Source organism: Heloderma suspectum, chromosome 2, assembly GCF_057233095.1.
Source record: "Heloderma suspectum isolate Gila_16-S chromosome 2, 16-S_ref, whole genome shotgun sequence".
Taxonomy (NCBI): domain Eukaryota; kingdom Metazoa; phylum Chordata; class Lepidosauria; order Squamata; family Helodermatidae; genus Heloderma; species Heloderma suspectum.
In genome coordinates this window covers 287,240,870-287,259,308 of record NC_139459.1, presented here as the reverse complement: position 1 = coordinate 287,259,308, position 18,439 = coordinate 287,240,870, and the positions used below count along the sequence as shown (strand labels likewise).

The window sequence follows — 18,439 nt, the reverse complement described above, 5'->3', positions numbered from 1 at the left end:
ACCCAATTTTGTGTCATCTGCAAATGTGATCAGCATTCCCTGCACCTCCTCCTCCCCCAAGTCATTAATAAAAATGTTGAAGAGCACTGGGCCCAGGACTGAGCCCTGCGGTACCCCGCTCACCACCTCTCCCCAGTTTGAGAAGATCCCATTGATTCTGTAGCTGACTGTGGATCCACCTGATCATTGTTTCATTTAGCCCACTTTGAGCTAGTTTGCTCATCAGGATATCATGGGGCACTTTGTCGAAAGCTATGCTGAAGTCAAGGTATGTTATGTCCACAGCATTCCCACAGTCCACAAGGGAGGTTACTTGATCAAAAAATGAGATCAGATTCGTCTGACAGGATTTGTTCTTGACAAATCCATGTTGGCTTCGAGTCATCACTGCATTGTTTTCAAGGTGCTTACAGATGGATTGCTTTATCATCTGCTCCTGAATTTCCCCAGGGATTGATGTCAGACTGACTGGTCTGTAGTTCCCAGGTTCCTTTTTACCCTTTTTGAAGATAGGGACAACATTAGCTCAAAGAGAATAGACAGCGGTTCTGAGAGTTCTTCTGCCAGTTCCTTTATTACTCTAGGATGCAGTTCATCTGGCCCTGGAGATTTGAACTCATTCAGAGTAATTAGGTGTTCCTTGACCATATGCCTGTCGATCTCAAGCTGCAATCCTGCTCCTTCAGCCTGCACTTCGCCTTTGCCAGGGGGGTCATAGACCCTCTTTTGGGAGAAGACTGAGCCAAAGTAGGAATTGAGCACCTCTGCCTTTTCTTTGTCATCTGTTATCATTTTGCCATCCTTATTTAATAGCTGAACCACCATTTCTTTCCTCTGTCTTTTACTATGCACGTAGCTGAAGAAAGCCTTTCTGTTGCTTTTAGCATCTCTCACTAACCTCAGCTCGTTCTCAGCTTTAGTCTTCCTGACGCCATCCCTGCAATTCTGTGCTACCTGCCTGTACTTTTCCTTTGTTGCTTGGCCTTCTTTCCACTTCCTATATGTGTCCTTTTTTGTTTTCAGGTCCTCTTAGGGATGGCGGAGAATTCTGCCACGGATTTCAGTGAGGCCGAATGCACTGGCATTCAGCCCCCTGAAACCCGTGGCGGAACGGCCTCCCACCCCCCGCCACCCTGCGGAATCCCCCCAGAAAAAAACTTACCTGGGGTGGTGGTGGCTGCTCCAGTGGCAGCAGCTGGTCTTTCAGCCGGCTGCTGTGGCCGCCATTTTCGTCCTGCCAGGCTGCCGTGATAGGCTACGTTAGGTATTGACGTAGCCTATCACAGCAAAGAGCAGGGACACAAACGGCGGCCGCTACGCCGTTTGCGCCGCTGCTCTTTCCATGATAGGCTACGTAAGTATTTACGTAGCCTATCACGGTAAAGGCAGCCACACAAATGGTGGCCACTTGGCTGCCTTTACCGTGATAGGCTACGTAAATACTTAAATAAATACTTACATAACCTATCACGAAAAGAGCAGTGGCGCAAACGGCGTAGCGGACGCCATTTGCGTTCCTGCTCTTTGCCGTGATAGGCTACGTAAATACTTACATAGCCTATCACGGCAGCCTGGCAGGACACAAATGGCAGCTGCCATTTGCATCCACAGCAGCCTGGCCGTGGCCGGAACTCTGGCTGTGAACAGCTCTGGACGAAAGCTCTGGCCAGGGAGAATTCCGGGGGGAGAGATGGAGCACCTCCCCCCACACCGCGAATCACACCTGCGAAAAGGTAAGTGACTTTCCGTCCTCTCTAAGCTTGTTGTGAAGCCACATTGGCTTCTTCTGTTGCCTTCCACCCTTTTTTCTTGTTGGAATTGTTTGTAATTGTGCCTTCAGAATTTCCTTTTTTAGAAACTCCCACTCATCTTGGACTCCTTTTCTCATTAGAGTTGCTTGCCATGGGACCTTACTTATCATTGTACTGAGTTTATTAAAATCAGCTTTCCTAAAATCTAGGGTACGGGTTTGGCTACTGTCGGCTTTTGCTTCCTTTAGAACCATGAACTCAAGTATAACATGGTCGCTTTCCCCCAGAATTCCTGTAACTGCTACTTTATCCACTAATCTTCTCTGATAGGCCAACAGTGCAATCCTATAAATGTTTACTCAAGAATAAGTTCAATGAAGCTTATTACCAGGTAAATACATATAGCAGACTAAGTACACATATTTTTTAAAGGGCAAAGAACTTACCAGTTGTGTAATATTAGATGCTTGGCAATATTTCTCAACTGAACTATTTCCTGGGACAAAAATAGTATATTTTTTTGATGATTCAATCGCTGCAATCAACTGGTATTGCTGAAAGTTTCAGGAGAACACAATAAGCAAGGAAATTTTTACTGACCACAATAGCAGAAGAAAACTCAGGAAGGAGACAAAGAAAGACACACACACACACCAGAAATGTTTAGAGAGTTTCAAGGGAGACTGATTCAGGCTGGAAGGCATCTGTAAGAGGCATCTATAACTCTCACAGCAATAGTCTTGTAATTCACAGCAATGTTTCATAGTTCCCATGAATGAGAAGTCATAAATATTTTGCAGTTGATGAGGGAAATTATTTCTCTAAGATTACAAGTGACAGGATTATGAGTGGATTGCAGCTATCACTTCCTAGGGTCTGTCTGAACACTCTATCACAATCTCCTTTTTCTTTCCTTCCAAAAGTCAGTCTTTGTCATTTGTTAAACTTCTATACAAGGGTAAAAGAAGTTTCCTTCATCCAAGCAGACCTGCACAATAGTTAGTGGGTTCAAATTAGGAAAAGCAACATTTAAATGCTATTCAGCTGAGGTGCTTACCTCTAGCAGCTCTTTGAACCTACTGAAGGAGGGTGTCGCATTAAGTTGCTGTAGCAGACCTGGAACACTTGGCGGGATGCCACCTGATGTTGGTAGCAGAACCTGAATTCAGGAAAAACGGGGAAATGAGGTCAGGCTGCTACCCTGTTTTCTATCACTGGAAATGGTTTAGTTAAGCACTGGGGTTTAGTTAAGCCTGAAAGGAGAGAATGGTCTTTGGGAACCAAGAAATGGACTCTTCTCTGTAGCTCAATATCAAGGTCTCTTTTAGAACCTTACAAATCATCTTAACCAGAACAGAATAACAAAAATCCAGGGCAATCTCTTGAATGTACCTTATTGATAATATAAATAGTGCTGTTAATAGCAGGGATGTCACCCAATATAATGCTTGCATTCTGAATGGTCAGAGTCTGAAAAGCAAAAAGAATGAAACATGATAATCATTTGTATGTACACAAAAATGTTCCAGCAGACACATGTTCTCAAATGACATCATATGACTTAGAACTGTCTTAGCTCTATTAATCAAATGTCTATTCAAAGCCAGGGCAGTTTTTTCTCTAGCCAAAATATTTGATCCAGTTACAGTGGGGCTTCCAAGTGCCCTTGTAGAAATACAGAGAACCCATTTTTCCAGCTGATCTTCCAGTTCTGGTAGCAAAGTTGAAGTTCACCTATTCTTTTTACCAGTAGCCCAAGTCACAGAGCGGAAATATGTCAGTATGCCCAAACTTTAGCAGCGGGCTCTAGGTCAGGGGTAGACAACCTGGTGCTCTCCAGATGTTTTGGACTACAACTCCCAGAATCCCTGATCCCATGCTGACTTGGGCTTATGGGAGTTGTAGTCCAAAACATCCGGAGGGCACCAGGTTGCTCACCTCAGCTCTTGCCCACAGACCTCACTGTCGGGGTGGGGGAAATTTCCACAGAGTCCCAGGTGACTGTATCAAACCCTGACAACTGGCATTCTGCTTGTTCAAGAGCATGAACAAAGGATGGAATCAGACCAACAGTGTCCCTATTGCACCGTGATTCTGTTTGGCATGTATTTGCAACCATCACATTTGTGCAATCTGCACTGAGCTGTGCCACTGGAAGGGAGGAGGGATCCAAATAATGATGAATTTCATGGCTTCGACCATCTAAATCAGGGGTAAGCAACTTGTGACTGTCCAGGTGTTTTGGCTTACAACTCCCATTACAACTAGCCAGCATTGCAATGGTGAGGGATGACAGGAGTTGTAGGACAAAAACATCTGGAGGGGCACAAGTTTCCCACCTCTGATCTAAATCAGAGAAAAGCATTTCACATATCAGAGTTATTTGCATGTAATACACCTTTGTTGTATTGTCTCTTTTCTACTACCATTCTTCTAGTTCAAAAGTGGCATGTAATTATATTAAAGTTATTTTATCATATAACTTTAATGTAAAAAATTGAGAGCCATTTTGGTGGTGATGCTCTATTGAAATTTAAAAAAAAAAAGTTGTTTATTAGTTGTTATTATTATTAGTTTAAAAGTCCTTACCCCACTGCTGTTGCTTATCCTCCACCTGGTCTGCAGGTTGAGAGTGGATAGTTCCTGGCCGACATATCTCTTGAGTTGCTCAGTCATGAAAGAACCCTGGAGGAAGTGGGCCCTAGAATAAGATGAGAACACGCATGTTATTATTACCTGCACAGTTGATGGCCAGGAGAAATTTTTCAGCTAGATTGGGTTACCTTTGCTGTTTATACAGGATATTTTAGCACACAAGCTTAGCCTCTTTTAAATATTTCTGCAGTTATGATTTTAGATCTTCCCTTTCCATCTAATTGAGAACCTGAAGTCCCAATTTCTCCAGTGACTCCTTCAATTAATGCATCTTTTTCTCAATCACCCAGTGGTAGACAATGTTCTTAAGGGTAAGCTAGACTGTGTCTTTTCTTGTACTAAACTCAGCTCCACACTACTCAATAATTATGTTTGTTGCTTGTATAATCATATTTCCTGCAATGAACATGAAGTATGGATGGCATGTGCCAGCCCTGAGGTGCCCTGCCCATTTTCCCTGCCATTCAGCTGATCAGCCATCAAATCACTGTGAGCAGTGGGGATACAGTGATCCTGATTGGAATCACTAAAGGCGGGGGGGAGGCTTTAACCTTGTCCCAAGAGATTTTGACTGGAATCGCTGTTCCTTCGTGGCTAATAGCAGCTGGGTAACAGCAATCTTGATTGGGAGAAGGAAGGAAGATGTTTTATTGTACTAGAAATCAGCCATCATACAATTCCAAAATGAAACAACAGTCAATCTCTTAAATTCCATATGGGAAAATCAATTTTAAAATATTACAATAAAGGTATTGCAACAAAAACAATCTGATTATACCTAGACAGTAGAGTACAGAGGGAAAGGGTCCCAGTACAGAAACAATATAAATAATATAGGTCAAGTGTTTGACCTAGTTACTTTTGGATGCGCTTTCAAGGCAAGTATAATAAATAGGGCTGTGCACCGCTTTGGCCCAACTCCCAAAGGGGATTGGGGTGATTCGGGCCAAGGCGGTCCAGTTCTGGAGTGGGTTGGGAGCAGCCTGAAGCAGCCAGAAGCAGGTTGGACCACTCCTGAAGCACTTTGGGCCGCTTCAGCCCAATCTGGGCAGCCACCTGCCCAGCCACGCAAGCCCGCTGTTCCTTAACTAGACCTGTGAGAGGGAGTCGCCATGATGACTCTTCTTCTTCCGGTAAGTAAATGGTGTGTAGATCGCAGCCATAAAAGGGCCATCTATGCGATATTACAGGCGTAAATGGCATTTACACCTGTAATATTACATAGATGGCCCCTTTACTGCGCAATCTACACTCCATTTACTTACCAGAAGAAGAAGAGTTGCCATTTTAAAAGAAAACGGCAACTCCCTTCGAGATGGCAGCTGCAGGCGCTCCCCATGGGTCCAGGTAAGGAGGAGTATGGGGCTCTGGCAGCTGGGGGGGGAACTTCAGCTGTCCAGATCTCGCTTTGGATATGGAGGTTGAAGCAGGTCAGCCCAGCTCCGGATCAGCCTGAGGTGGGTTGGGGCTGATTTGGAGCTTCCAAATCAACCTCTGGAGCAGGTCGGAGGGTGCCTTCACAGCCCAAATAATAAACTTTGCAATGCAAAATGTGGTATATCTGTCCTGGTCATATAACAAATATAGCAGTTTCTTGTGGCTGGTTTTCTTTGTTTTCCTTGCCAATAGTGGCTGTATACACTGGCCTCTTAACACAGTAAACATTTTACACTCCAATAGCAAATGGTCAAACTCCTCTACCACTAGTATGTTACATGGGCAAATTCCCAATATTCGTTGGGCTGTTCTCCAGATGCCCAGTATAATCTGCCAACGTGCGGGAGATTTAGCCAGGCTTGTGTGAGAGCAACCCTTAATTCCCTCTTCACTAGATGCTCAAACTAAAGCAGTACCTGAACAAGTAATACTAGGGGTATAAGGGATTTGATTTACAAAGAAGAATGTCTGCACAATAAATCTGAAATGAGACATCTTTCAAGCATTACAACAAGGCTCCTTTAGCCTTCTCATAGTCCAAGCTTAGTAAATAAGGTACAGAAAAGCCCAAATTTAAAGCCATCTCACAGAGCTTCTGCCACCAAGAGCCCTCCCCCATCTCACCACAAGCTTCAGACACCACGGGCTCCTTCGCACAGAAGCTTTTATCCTGCAGCTTACTGCATCTTCTTCTTTTAGATTCTTTTCAGGATTTAAATGGGCTCTTTATACGGCTGTTTTTTCTTTAACTGCTACCTGCCATTTACACTGGTGGGTGGACCCTGGCAGGATGCTTTCAGATGTCAGCAGAATTGAACACCCCCACTGTCCACTCCCTCCCCCCCCACAAAGCAAGCAGTTAGCAGTTACATTTCTCTCATTTGTGTGTGGGACTTCACAACTTCAGAAGTCCGCCACACCCCCCATGTGCACAAGTCAGTACTGTCGTTGTAAAAGCGAGCAGTAACACTTTTCTTGTTTGTGTATACACTGGAAAAGGGGCTTGAATGGAAAGGGATTACTTCTCTCATTTGTGGTCCATGGGGATTGAATAGAAAAGGTTAAAAGTTTTCCAGGCAGCACTTGCAGAGCAGAGTATTCTCTGATTCCATTGTAAAGTGCTGCTGGGGTGGTGGTGGGAGCAGGCAAAAAGAAGAAATGGAGGAGAGGCAGCAAAGCAGCTCTACTTGGCTTACCTGTACACAGGCTTACAGACTCCCACCACATTGTGCTCTTCAGGCAACCAATAGCAGAATAGTAAAGAGGCAAAAGGGCACAGGCACAGCCGGGTGACACTCTGACCCCATTGTTGCCACAGGTGTTGTCACAATAACCGTGCCCCCAACAACTGCCCACAGAAAAGCATGTCATTGCGCCACTGAAGAAGTACACAGGCAGGATGTGGTGGTTTGATAGCACTACCTGAAAAAATACTGCATTTTCCCCATTAAGAAATAACATGGGGAAACAGGAGGGAAGAGGCAGGACAACAACTGCAGGGCAATGACATCGTGTAAGGTGCGTGGGAAAAAACATTACCAAAGAATGACAATTGCGCAAAAAAAAAACTTTGTGTGAAGGCACCCCAGGACTGAAACCTGTCAGAAAATGATTTTCAGGCAAAATAGCACGGCCAAACTTTCAATCTGGGGAAGATCTAATTCTGCCCTTACCGTGGCTAGCAGCAATTTTGATTGGAATCAGGGGGTCAGGGGAAGGACTTTAATCTCTCCTCCCGCAGTGATCCTGCATTCTTAGAAACTAGATGAACGTATTGAAAACTGTGCTGTAAATCCCATTCAGATCACTGGAGCAGCCACATAGGAAATCAGCATTTTCTAAGCATCTTAGATCAAGAGAAAATTCATGCGCACGTGCGCACACACACGAGTTCCTGATAAACAAACACAAAGCCAACAGTACCTGACTACACTTGGTAGCATGTCAGGCTCTAGCCAGTAATCTTTTTCAGTCTTGCTCAGGTTTTGGATGGCCACCTCTGCTGGTACCAGAACCGTCACATTTGCTTCCTGTGAGATGTTGAAGAGGGATTTCTTTTGTACAAAGTAAGACAAAAACACAATGCATTATTGTTAGCCATCTTTGCCAACTTGGATGAAAAGGTAAGGAATACGTTCTTCATTATCACCATCATGGTCAATGCAATGATTCAATCCAGCAGAGGCTGATGTCTCCTACACCCCCCCCCCCCATACACAGCACTTTTACTAACAAAGCATAAATCACCTTTAACATGACTGCAGGACCCAAAGGCATAGCAGCATCTTATTTGATTGAAAGCATGATCTGCGCAATCATCATCAGATGCGGGTAAACTCCAAGAGAAGTTGCCTTCTCTATGGAGTTCAGTTCTGCATAATCATGGGTCAAAACAGAACACCAATAGGGATAAAAAACAAACAAACAGCTGTAATGTTGAAGACCTCCCCCCCCAACAGCTGCACCAGTACTTGGAACCTTGGAAATTGGTGCAGCTGTCTTTTTTGGTTTTTGTCCAGAACACCACCGCAATTTAAAGTAGTGCATGTCCGCAAGGGGACATTCTCATTAATATGTGAAAGCCTGTTGATCACCAATCAGAAAAGCAGATTTAATAGAATACTAAAGAACTTATAAGTATCATGTTTAGATTCCCCAAGCATCAGTCCTAATCAGTCCTGAGCAGATTTATATAGGCTGACAGAGCTTTAACTACCCCCTCCCCAACTCCAACAGCCAGTTTCCTTTCTTTTGCATATTAATTCTTATTTCAAAATGTAAATGGAATTGTTCTACCAGTGGAACAGTATGCTTCGGCCTCATCGATTTTCAAGTTTTAGGCTTTTTCATAATTTCCCTTCTCTCCCACCGCCCCCTGCAAAAAAGAGCCAGCAAGCAAAAACAATTACTTTGAATGCAAAATGTCTCACCTTGATCCATTCATAGAAGGTAGAAAAGCGGTAGCTCCTTGCTAATTCCTTCAAAAAGAGAAGACCACAGATTTTTTAAAAAGTGCAGCATGCCGTGGGGTTTAGGAAAAGTATATAGAAAATGGTTGGATATTAAAGTGGGTTGTGGACCTTGACAATGTCACAGTTCAAGAGACAATACTGACAAAACTTTGCCTACAATAATGTAAGAGGAATCCTGCTGGATCAGACCAAGGTTCCAAATGGTCCAGCTGGCATCCTAATTCCAATCATGACCAGCCAGATGAGTTTGCCTGACAAAGACATTTCTATTCAGTAACAGGTTTGCAAATGCTGCAGTTTGTTCTTTTTAAATCATTTTTATTGGTGCTGTTTTACCTACTGATTTTTATGTTTTGATTGTTGTTTTGTATTTCACTTTGTATTTTACTGTTGTTATCCACTTTGAACACCATTTAGTAGCAAGGCGGGATACGTATTTCACAAATAAATAAGTCATAAGCTTATAAACTGGGCATAACAGCTCTCTAGCAAGTGTTTGCCCCCAACATTTAGTACTTAAAAGTAAACTCCCTCTAAATGTGGAGGTTACGTTTAACTGTCATGGCATATAGCTGTTGATAGACCTATATGAATTTAATGAATCCTTTAAAAAAAGCCATTTATGATAGTGACTGTCGCCACCATCTTGGGGCAGTGAATTCTGTAAATGGAAGCACTATTGTAGGCAGGTCCTGCCCCTCCAAATCAGCATGCTTCACTTGGAAATTGCTCTTTAAGCCAACTCCATTTCAGTCACTTAAATGTAAACTTTACCTTCTAAGATGTTTGCCTTTCTGCTCCGTTAATATGATTTGGATAAATCCCTTAATATCACATCTGTACACAGTAAGAAATTGCAATGTGCTGAGTGGATGGGGCAGAGAGAGTGCTGTCACTCTGGCCGCAATAACGCCATTTCCATACTACAAACCAATCCATCTTCACACTACTCTAACTATCATGACCTCAATTATGACCACTAAGCACTGTAATTCTGTGGGGAGGCTCTGAGAACAAATCATCAGCTCCCTCACGAAAGCACAGTTGTTATGGTTTCTGGGTTGGGGCGAGAAATGTGGGGAGAACAGTTGGACTTCTGTCCTTTGATGGGGAAGCTATTGGCACAGTGCTAATTTTTCTTTCCAAAAACACTCCTTGGAAAATTTCCTGTCTACTCTTGCCCTGTCTACAGGAAATACAACAAAACCAGAGCAGAACATCTGAGAGTTGAGGTACTCTACTGCGCTATGCAACGGAGGAATACAGGAAGTTGCCTCATTCCAAGTCAGACCATCTAGTTCAGTCTGCACTGACCGGAAGCAGCTGTCTAGGATTTCAGATCAACCTGGAGAGGCCAGGGATTGAAGCTGGAACCTTCTGCATATAAAGGGCTGTAACTCAGTAGTAGAGCTCATACTTTACATTACGCTCTACCACTAAGCTACAGTTCTTCCCCTGCACTCAAGAGGTCAGCTTACTCTCTCCTTTTGCAATAGAATAGAAATCTGTCTTTTTTACCTTCATTACATCACCGTAACATAGAATTCCATCTCCCATGTACCCTTCAGAGCAATGGCAAGCCTTCTCCCCAGCACTAACAGTCACACACACAGCCTGTTGGGTTTGAAAAAACAATAACAAAACTCAGCAGGATAATTATCTAATAAAATTAGGCACAGCGCAGTGTTGTCCACACAGGATGCTTATGGCTAAGCAGTGATGTACACCCTGGTCTCCTCTGACACAGGCTAGGGCTTTAATTACAATAACCATTTTCCATCTTCTGGGATCCTGAACTGGAGTAGTTGATTTTATCTGTACACAGGCCAATTTGCTTCACCCTGCTTCATAAGAGCAAAAGATAAGCATAGGGACAAAACGTTGCATGAAGTACTGTTCTTATCAGACTCTACATGCGCAATACAGCACAATCCATTATGCATAAAAAAGGCAAGGAGAGAAACAGCAAAGCACATCCTCAGGGGACAATGATATACTTGAAACAGTTGTGTAATGAGCCCTACTTTTCCTCCAATCAAAAACTGGGGGCAGGGGACTTATTTTGAAGACAGTACAAAAAGTTAAGTCAGTGGTGGGTTGGTTTAGAATTTGGTTTCCCCTCTTCATATACAAGCATTCACCTTACAGATAAGAATACAACTATTCATGCAGTTCAGCAACATCATGGACCAACATAAGTTGGCGGATAATGTGTACTTGAAAGCTGAAGGCTGTTGGAAAGGCAGTTTACTGTGAACTCTTTCACCTTTGTTTTTTTTAAAAAGAGTTCTGCATTGTTTCAAAAACACTCTCGATGTCCCGGTGGGGCGGGGGCTGAGCTGGCCGATATTTTGGCTGCCCCGCCCCCTTTCCTCATTCATTCTGGCTTTTTTGGCTCCCTCCCTCCTGCCCAACATGCAGTGTGGGTTGTACTGGTTGTATCTGCATTGAGTCTGCAAAGAGTTCTGCATTGTTTCAAAAACCTGCAAAACCTGTTTGGCCAGAGGGAAAATTGCAGACAAAAGAAATAAGAGCGCACATAATAAGAAGTGAAGCCTCTCTCAAACTACTTGGCTCTAAAAAAAACCTACTGCCTACTTCCATTTTCCTGAAACACAAGACCAGAGGTTCTGATTCAGTATCTAGCCATATAAGATAACAACTAGTTTTCACAAGGCAGCATTCCCTAGATGGTTCCAGTTTCTTACCAATTCATGGCAGCCCCCATTGTTGGTCAAGCAAGGATCAATGGGATCACAGTTGTAACCATCGCCGTCATAACCTCGCTTGCACATACAACTGCTCTGAAAGGAGAAACAGCAGGAACAAAGGTTAGTACTTGACATAAAATTATTCCTTCCAGAAACCCCATACTAATGTCTTTTTTGTGTCCCTTTTTAAAGCCTTTTTTATGACTCCTTGAAAGTCAAAAACAAAAATGAAAGGCTTTGAATGGGAATATTTGGATCTCGCAGTATTGAATCTACTGAAACAAAAGCACCATGGGTTTTCAAATACAGCTTACTTATATGCAATTATTAGTCCTTGGACATTTGTAGTACAGACATGATTAAATTTGCAAGCCCTATTCAGGCAAGTGCCTGTTCGCTTGTAGGGCTAAACTGGGTATGGGGATGTGGGTGTGCACGTGAGCCCCGCCCCCAGCATCCTCACCCCGCCCAGCTTCTGTTTAGACCTTCATGCGTTGAGAGAAAAGGTCTGAAGAGGGGGTCTGTAATGCATTTACAGAGTTCCCATGATCATGAACCCTGCCTTATCACAGTTTCCGATCACGGGAACTCTGTAAGCGCATTCAATTGAACACACTTACAGACCCCTCTTCAGACATCGCTCAACACACAAAGGCTTAATCAGAAGCTGGGTGTGCAGGGATGCTGGGCATGAGGTTTACGTGTGCACCCATGTCCCTGTTCTCAGCTTAGCCTCACAGGCAAGCAGGCACATGCCTGTAGCTCACTGTGTAGAGCATCTGCTTTGCATGCAGAAGGTCCCAGGTTCGATCCCCACCATCTCCAATAGGGCTTGAAAAATTCTTGCCTGAAACCCTGGAGAGCCACTGCCAGTCAGTGAGTGTCCCCAGTATTGGGCTAGATGGACCAACGGTCTAACTCAATATAAGGCAGCTTCCAAAATTCCCATTACATTCTGGAAAGTTGATTCTGATCATCATTTTCATTAAAGTTGATTCCTTTCAATGTGATTGCAATGAGCAGCCTTCCCCATCCTATTGCCCTCCCTGCAACTCCCAACATTCCCAGCTAGCATAGCCACTGGGAACGATGGGACTTGTAGCCCAACACATCTGGAGAGCACCAGATTGGAGAAGGCTGGTGTAGAGTTTCAAAGAGTTAAGGGGCAAGCTACATATTATGGTGGCAGGACTCATGTGTTAGGATGCATCAGGGCGAGGGATGCCAGCAGTCTCTTTAAACACGTGATCTCCCATCACACCAGCTACGTGCAAAGGGCACTTACGTTAGAGCCTCGTGGTATAATGTAGCATGTGCCCAAGGATGACATCAAGGGTAGGCATGGTTGGGCACCTGAGGGCCCAGACCCCAGTAGGGCCCCACTGACAAGAACCTCCTGGACGTGCCCTTCCTCTTCAGCACAGCAACCCGCCTGTAGCTCCTGCCCAGCCAAAAGTGGTGGTGAGAAGCAGCAGATGCCACTGCTTAACAGCTCCCAGGCTCTCTGCCTGCCAGGCAAGCAAGCAGTAACAATGATGCAAAAGAGGATGAGGGGCAACAGCAGCTGGTGAGATGGCAGACTCTCTAGGAAGGCAGCCCATTAAGGGTGCCTTGCCCAAGGGCCCTCAGAAACCTGCTGCCAGCACTGCAAGTGCCCACAGACATTTTTCAGCAAGGTCAGAGAGAACAGTAACTATACCTGTCCAGGTCCAATATAGTTGCAGTCAGCATCGACGTGGCAGCCTCCTCTGGTCTCCGTTACACAGTTGTCGATGGCGACACAGGCCTTTCCATCCCCAGTCCAACCCTTGTTGCACTGGCAGGTTGCTGTACCCAGGCCTGTCACGGTACACACGGCCTGGTAAGAAACAGGAGAAGAGCAAATTAAGAAGAATTACAATCAGCCCTATCAAACCAGAATGAGGGGAGATCATTTTGACATCAGTGCAGCATAATACTTTGCATATAGCTCGCAAACCCTGTTTTCTGCCTAAGAGAACCAGGAATGTTTTTGGTAGGAATCACTGCCTCTAGCTTAGTGCAAAATCGCTTCCAACTGTCAAGAAAATGCCACTGTACTACTGCCAGCTGGCTGCCCAACATAGGACCAAATTACACGTGTCACTGGAGATTGACAAAAGAATCTCCTAATACATTTTCAAATTTAAATTCATTCTAATTCAATTTAATTAATTTCTCTGATTTATATCCAATGGTGCTCAAGGCCGTTCAAAGTAACTAGATCAAAATTAAAACAAGAACTTAATTTTTCCCTCGCTAATAAGGGCTGCAAGGGCTGGGGCTGGAATTTGAATTGGTGTTGCAATGTTGGGCAAAGGAGGTGTCTCATCCCTTCCCAGAGCACCACAACCCTCAACCAAATTGTCCCCTGAAGCTGATATAATCTGAACAGCAGAAAACAGACAAGCACAATAGCCCTATTCTGGCATAATGCTCCAACAGGGTATATAAAGAGTGTGGAAGAGGCACAGGGCCATGCATATTGGCCCTGCCTCCAGCATCCCTGTGCACACTGGCCTCACTCCCTCAGTCCTTGACCTCCCTGCACTGAGCAAGGCGGTCTGAAGGGAGCTTCTCTTCAGATTGGCTTGAACACAAGTAGAACCCCCCTCCCACAGTTAAGAACTCTGATAAAGCAGGGACCCCGACTGCATGGAGAGTTCTACTCACGTTCAAGCGAATGTGAGCATAATGCCCCTTCAGAACTTACTGCTCAACCCATCAAGGTCAGGAACAACCGAACAAGGAAGGTGGGGCTGGAGATGTTAGGGCCAGTAAGGGCATGTACTCCCCTGTGCCCCTCCCATACATTTATACACCCTATTCAGACATAACACCTGGACAGGTAGTGCTCTATTCTATCAAACGTAGTTCAGGTTTCTCATTTACTTAGCTCCTGGCCTTTGTGCTGTAACTCAGGGGTGGGCAAAAAGTAGATCTCCAGAAGTTTTGGACTTCAACTCCCAGCATTCCTGACCATTTGGCATGCTGGCAGGGGCTTCTGGGAGCTGAAGTCCAAAACATCTCGAGATCTACCTTTTGCCAGCCCCTGCTGTTATTCAACATCTCTTGGGTGGGAATGGAGGACAGAGAAAACTGTGCTGGATCAGCCAGGCCTTGTAACACAAGGTACATTCCTCTATTGTCACCAGTACAGGTAAATGTGGGTGTAGGGGAACAGACATCTCCACTATGTCTGGCCTACAAAAACCTGCTCCTTGACACGAGGCAAAAAGATATTTGTATATATTTGTATCACACACTTTCCTCCACACTACAGTAGGGGGGGAAATAACACAGTGATCAGGTTCACACAACACGCTAACCCACACTCAGTAGCTGAGTGTGGGTCGTTGTTGAATCATGGCTTAGGATGTTGTGTGAACCCAGGACATTTTCTTCAGGTGGCTTGTTAACCATGCAATGTGGCTTATTTTTCTCGAACAAGCCACCTTGAGAATCCATGGTTTATTGTTGGGTTATTCAGGGTGGTTAGTAAGCCACACTACATAGTTAACAAACCAACCAGCCTGTGGAAAATGTCCTGAGTTCAATCAGCACACTAACCTATTCAAGAAACAACCTGTGGTTCAACAACAACCCACACTCAACCACGGAGTGTGGGCTAGATTGTTGTGCAAACAGCCCCAGTGGCTTCTTGAGAAACATGTTCCTGCCGAAGTTTTCAAAGGAATTTCCCACTCTTTGATGGTAATAAGGGTGAAAAGTGTGGGTAAAAACTGGCGATGTAGGGCATTGCAAAACTTCCTTGAAAAGGATGACCTCATCTTGTCTGAGGTTCATGGCAATTGGCTTCTTTCTTCCTATTGCAAGATTTCGTAGCCACACTAATTCTCTTTTTGCAGCTCTCCTCACCCACCCAATCAACCATCACCAGCATTTTGCTCAGGTTGTTTGTTAAAATAAAAAGCTAGGGCAAAAGGACAACATATATAGTTTGACCCATTAGTTCTCGCACCACTACCCTAAGGCTGGCACAATTTTAGTCTTATCTCATGGATGGATTGACACTGATGTACAAGACAGCTGAGCAGGAAGCCAGGAATACTGACCCTCAGCTCCAGACACTACTAATTTATTCTAAAGTATCTTTCGCAAGACACATTCCTGGGCAATAGCATGTTAAAAAGGAACAAAAATAAATTTAAAAATCAGTTGATCAGCAGTGAAAGCTTTACCAACATACATTTTCTGAACATCCTGCTCGTTTTGGCTCGCTGCAAATATCAATGGGCTTGCAGGAAAACCCATCCCCTTCATACCCATCGAGGCAGATGCACCTTGGAGATAAGCAGAGGGAACTGTTATTTCATAAAGCAGATATTGCTACTAACAACACCTTGTTATTCAGTTTCAGCAAATACCTCCTGGAATAACAGTTACAAGCCTCTAGGCGCCTGTATCGTTAGGGGACAAACACGATGCCTCCTTGATCATAGTAACAAACCCCCTCTTCTCCTCTCTCCCTGGCCCAAAAGCCTTTTGTAAGGCTTTCAAAAAAACCAATGGAGGTCTTTCTTCTTTTTTAGCCCCCACACTGGGGAGGAGGCAAATTTCAGAAAACAAGTAGCTGCAGCGAAGGTTTAAATCTCCCCAGCCCACACACAGTGAGACTTCATATGTGTAAAAAAAGAGAGTGTCCATTGCATGCTATGTAGTTAAAGTACTGGATAGCTTGATTCATGCTGTGTGTTTTTCTTGGGCATATAGGGAATAGGGAATATAGGGAATCCTAAGTATGTTTGGAGAAGCTCTATACAGTCAGTAAAAACAAGACCTGGAGCTGACTGTGGCTCAGATCATGAGCTTCTTGTTGCAACATTTCGGCTTAAATTGAAGAATGTAGGGAAAACCACTAGACCATTCAGGTATGACCTAAATCATATCCCTTATGAATATAGCCCCTCAGGTCGGAAGGTGTCCAATATGCTACTGGGGAAGAGCAGAGGGTATTTCCAAGTAGCGCCAGAAAGAGTGAAGCAGCTGGGCCAAACCGGAAAGGACACTCAGCTGTGGATGTGTCTGGTGGTGAAAAGAAAATCCGATGCTGTAAAGAACAATATTGTTTAGGAACCTGGAATGTCAGATCAATGAATCAAGGTAAGCTGGAGGTGGTCAAACATGAGATGGCAAGATTGAACATCGACATCTTGGGAATCAGCGAACTAAAATGGACAGGCATGGGCGAATTTAATTCAGGTGACCATCATATCTACTATTGTGGGCAAGAATCCCTTAGAAGAAATGGAGTAGCACTCATAGTCAACAAAAGGGTGGGAAAAGCAGTACTGGGGTACAATCTTAAAAATGATAGAATGATCTCAGTACGAATCCAAGGCAAACCATTCAACATCACAGTAATTCAAGTCTATGCCCCAACTATCTATGATAAGTCTAAGTGAGCATAAGTCTATGCTCACTTCTTCACTGAGGCCGAAGAAGCTGAGGTTGATCGGTTCTATGAAGACCTACAACACCTTCTAGAACTAACACCAAAAAAAGATGTCCTCTTCATCATAGGGGATTGGAATGCTAAAGTAGGAAATCAAGAAATCACCGGGATAACAGGCAGGCATGGCCTTGGTGTACAAAATGAAGCAGGACAAAAGCTAATAGAGTTTTGCCAAGAGAACATGCTGATCATAGCAAACACTCTTTTCCAACAGCACAAGAGGCGACTCTACACATGGACGTCACCAGATGGTCAATATCGAAATCAGATTGATTATGTCCTTTGCAGCCAAAGATGGAGAAGCTCCATACAGTCAGTCAAAACAAGACCTGGAGCTGACTGTGGCTCAGATCATGAGCTCCTTCTTGCAAAATTTCGTCTTAAATTGAAGAACGTCGGGAAAACCACTAAACCGTTCAGGTATGACCTAAATCATATCCCTGATGAATATACAGTGGAGGTGAGGAATAGATTTCAGGGACTAGACCTGATAGACAGAGTGCCTGAGGAACTATGGACGGAGGTCCGTAACATTGTTCAGGAGGCAGCAACGAAATCCATCCCAAAGAAAAAGAAATGCAAGAAAGCAAAGTGGCTGTCTGAGGAGGCTTTACAAGTAGCTGAGGAAAGAAGGGAAGCGAAAAGCAAGGGAGAAAGGGGAAGATATACCCAACTGAACGCAGAGTACCAGAGAATAGCAAGGAGAGACAAGAAGGCCTTCTTAAATGAACAATGCAAAGAAATCGAGGAAAACAACAGAATGGGAAAGACTAGAGATCTCTTCAAGAAAATTGGAGATCTCAAGGGAACGTTTTGTGCAAAGACGGGCATGATAAAGGACAAAGAAGGCAGGGACCTAACAGAAGCAGATGAGATTAAGAAGAGGTGGCAAGAATACACAGAAGAACTATACAGGAAAGAGCTGAATGTCCCTGATAGCCATGATAGTGCGGTCATTGAACTTGAGCCGGACATCCTAGAGAGTGAAGTCAAGTGGGCCTTAGGAAGCATTAGTAACAACAAAGCTAGCGGAGATGACAGTATTCCAGCTGAGCTATTTAAAATCCTAAAAGATGATGCTGTTAAAGTGCTGCATTCAATATGTCAACAAATCTGGAACACTCAACAGTGGCCACAAGACTGGAAAAGGTCAGTTTACATTCCAGTTCCAAAGAAGGGCAACGCCAAAGAGTGTTCAAACTACCGCACAATTGCGCTCATTTCACATGCCAGCAAGGTGATGCTCAAAATCCTACAAGCTAGGCTTCAGCAGTATGCAAACCGAGAACTACCGGAAGTACAAGCTGGGTTTCGAAGAGGCAGAGGAACTAGAGATCAAATCGCCAACATTCGCTGCATCATGGAGAAAGCAAGAGAATTCCAGAAAAACGTCTATTTCTGCTTCATTGACTACGCTAA

General features: G+C 44.2%; 1 protein-coding gene across 2 annotated transcripts in view; it reads right to left on the bottom strand.

Moving 5' to 3' along the window:
• STAB1 (stabilin 1) overlaps positions 1-18,439 on the bottom strand; it is a 165,614-nt gene that overhangs the window by 72,726 nt on the left and 74,449 nt on the right. The window contains exons 24-33 of one of the 2 annotated variants that reach the window (XM_084839737.1): positions 15,755-15,869; positions 13,226-13,384; positions 11,524-11,619; positions 10,334-10,429; positions 8,774-8,821; positions 7,767-7,897; positions 4,341-4,452; positions 3,144-3,221; positions 2,809-2,910; positions 2,198-2,305 (exon numbers count right to left, since the gene is read on the bottom strand). In XM_084839737.1, the coding sequence (XP_084695863.1) occupies positions 2,198-2,305; positions 2,809-2,910; positions 3,144-3,221; positions 4,341-4,452; positions 7,767-7,897; positions 8,774-8,821; positions 10,334-10,429; positions 11,524-11,619; positions 13,226-13,384; positions 15,755-15,869 (1,045 nt within the window). The remainder of the gene's footprint in view (positions 1-2,197; positions 2,306-2,808; positions 2,911-3,143; positions 3,222-4,340; positions 4,453-7,766; positions 7,898-8,773; positions 8,822-10,333; positions 10,430-11,523; positions 11,620-13,225; positions 13,385-15,754; positions 15,870-18,439) is intronic. The other variant, XM_084839739.1, reaches the window with a different exon arrangement.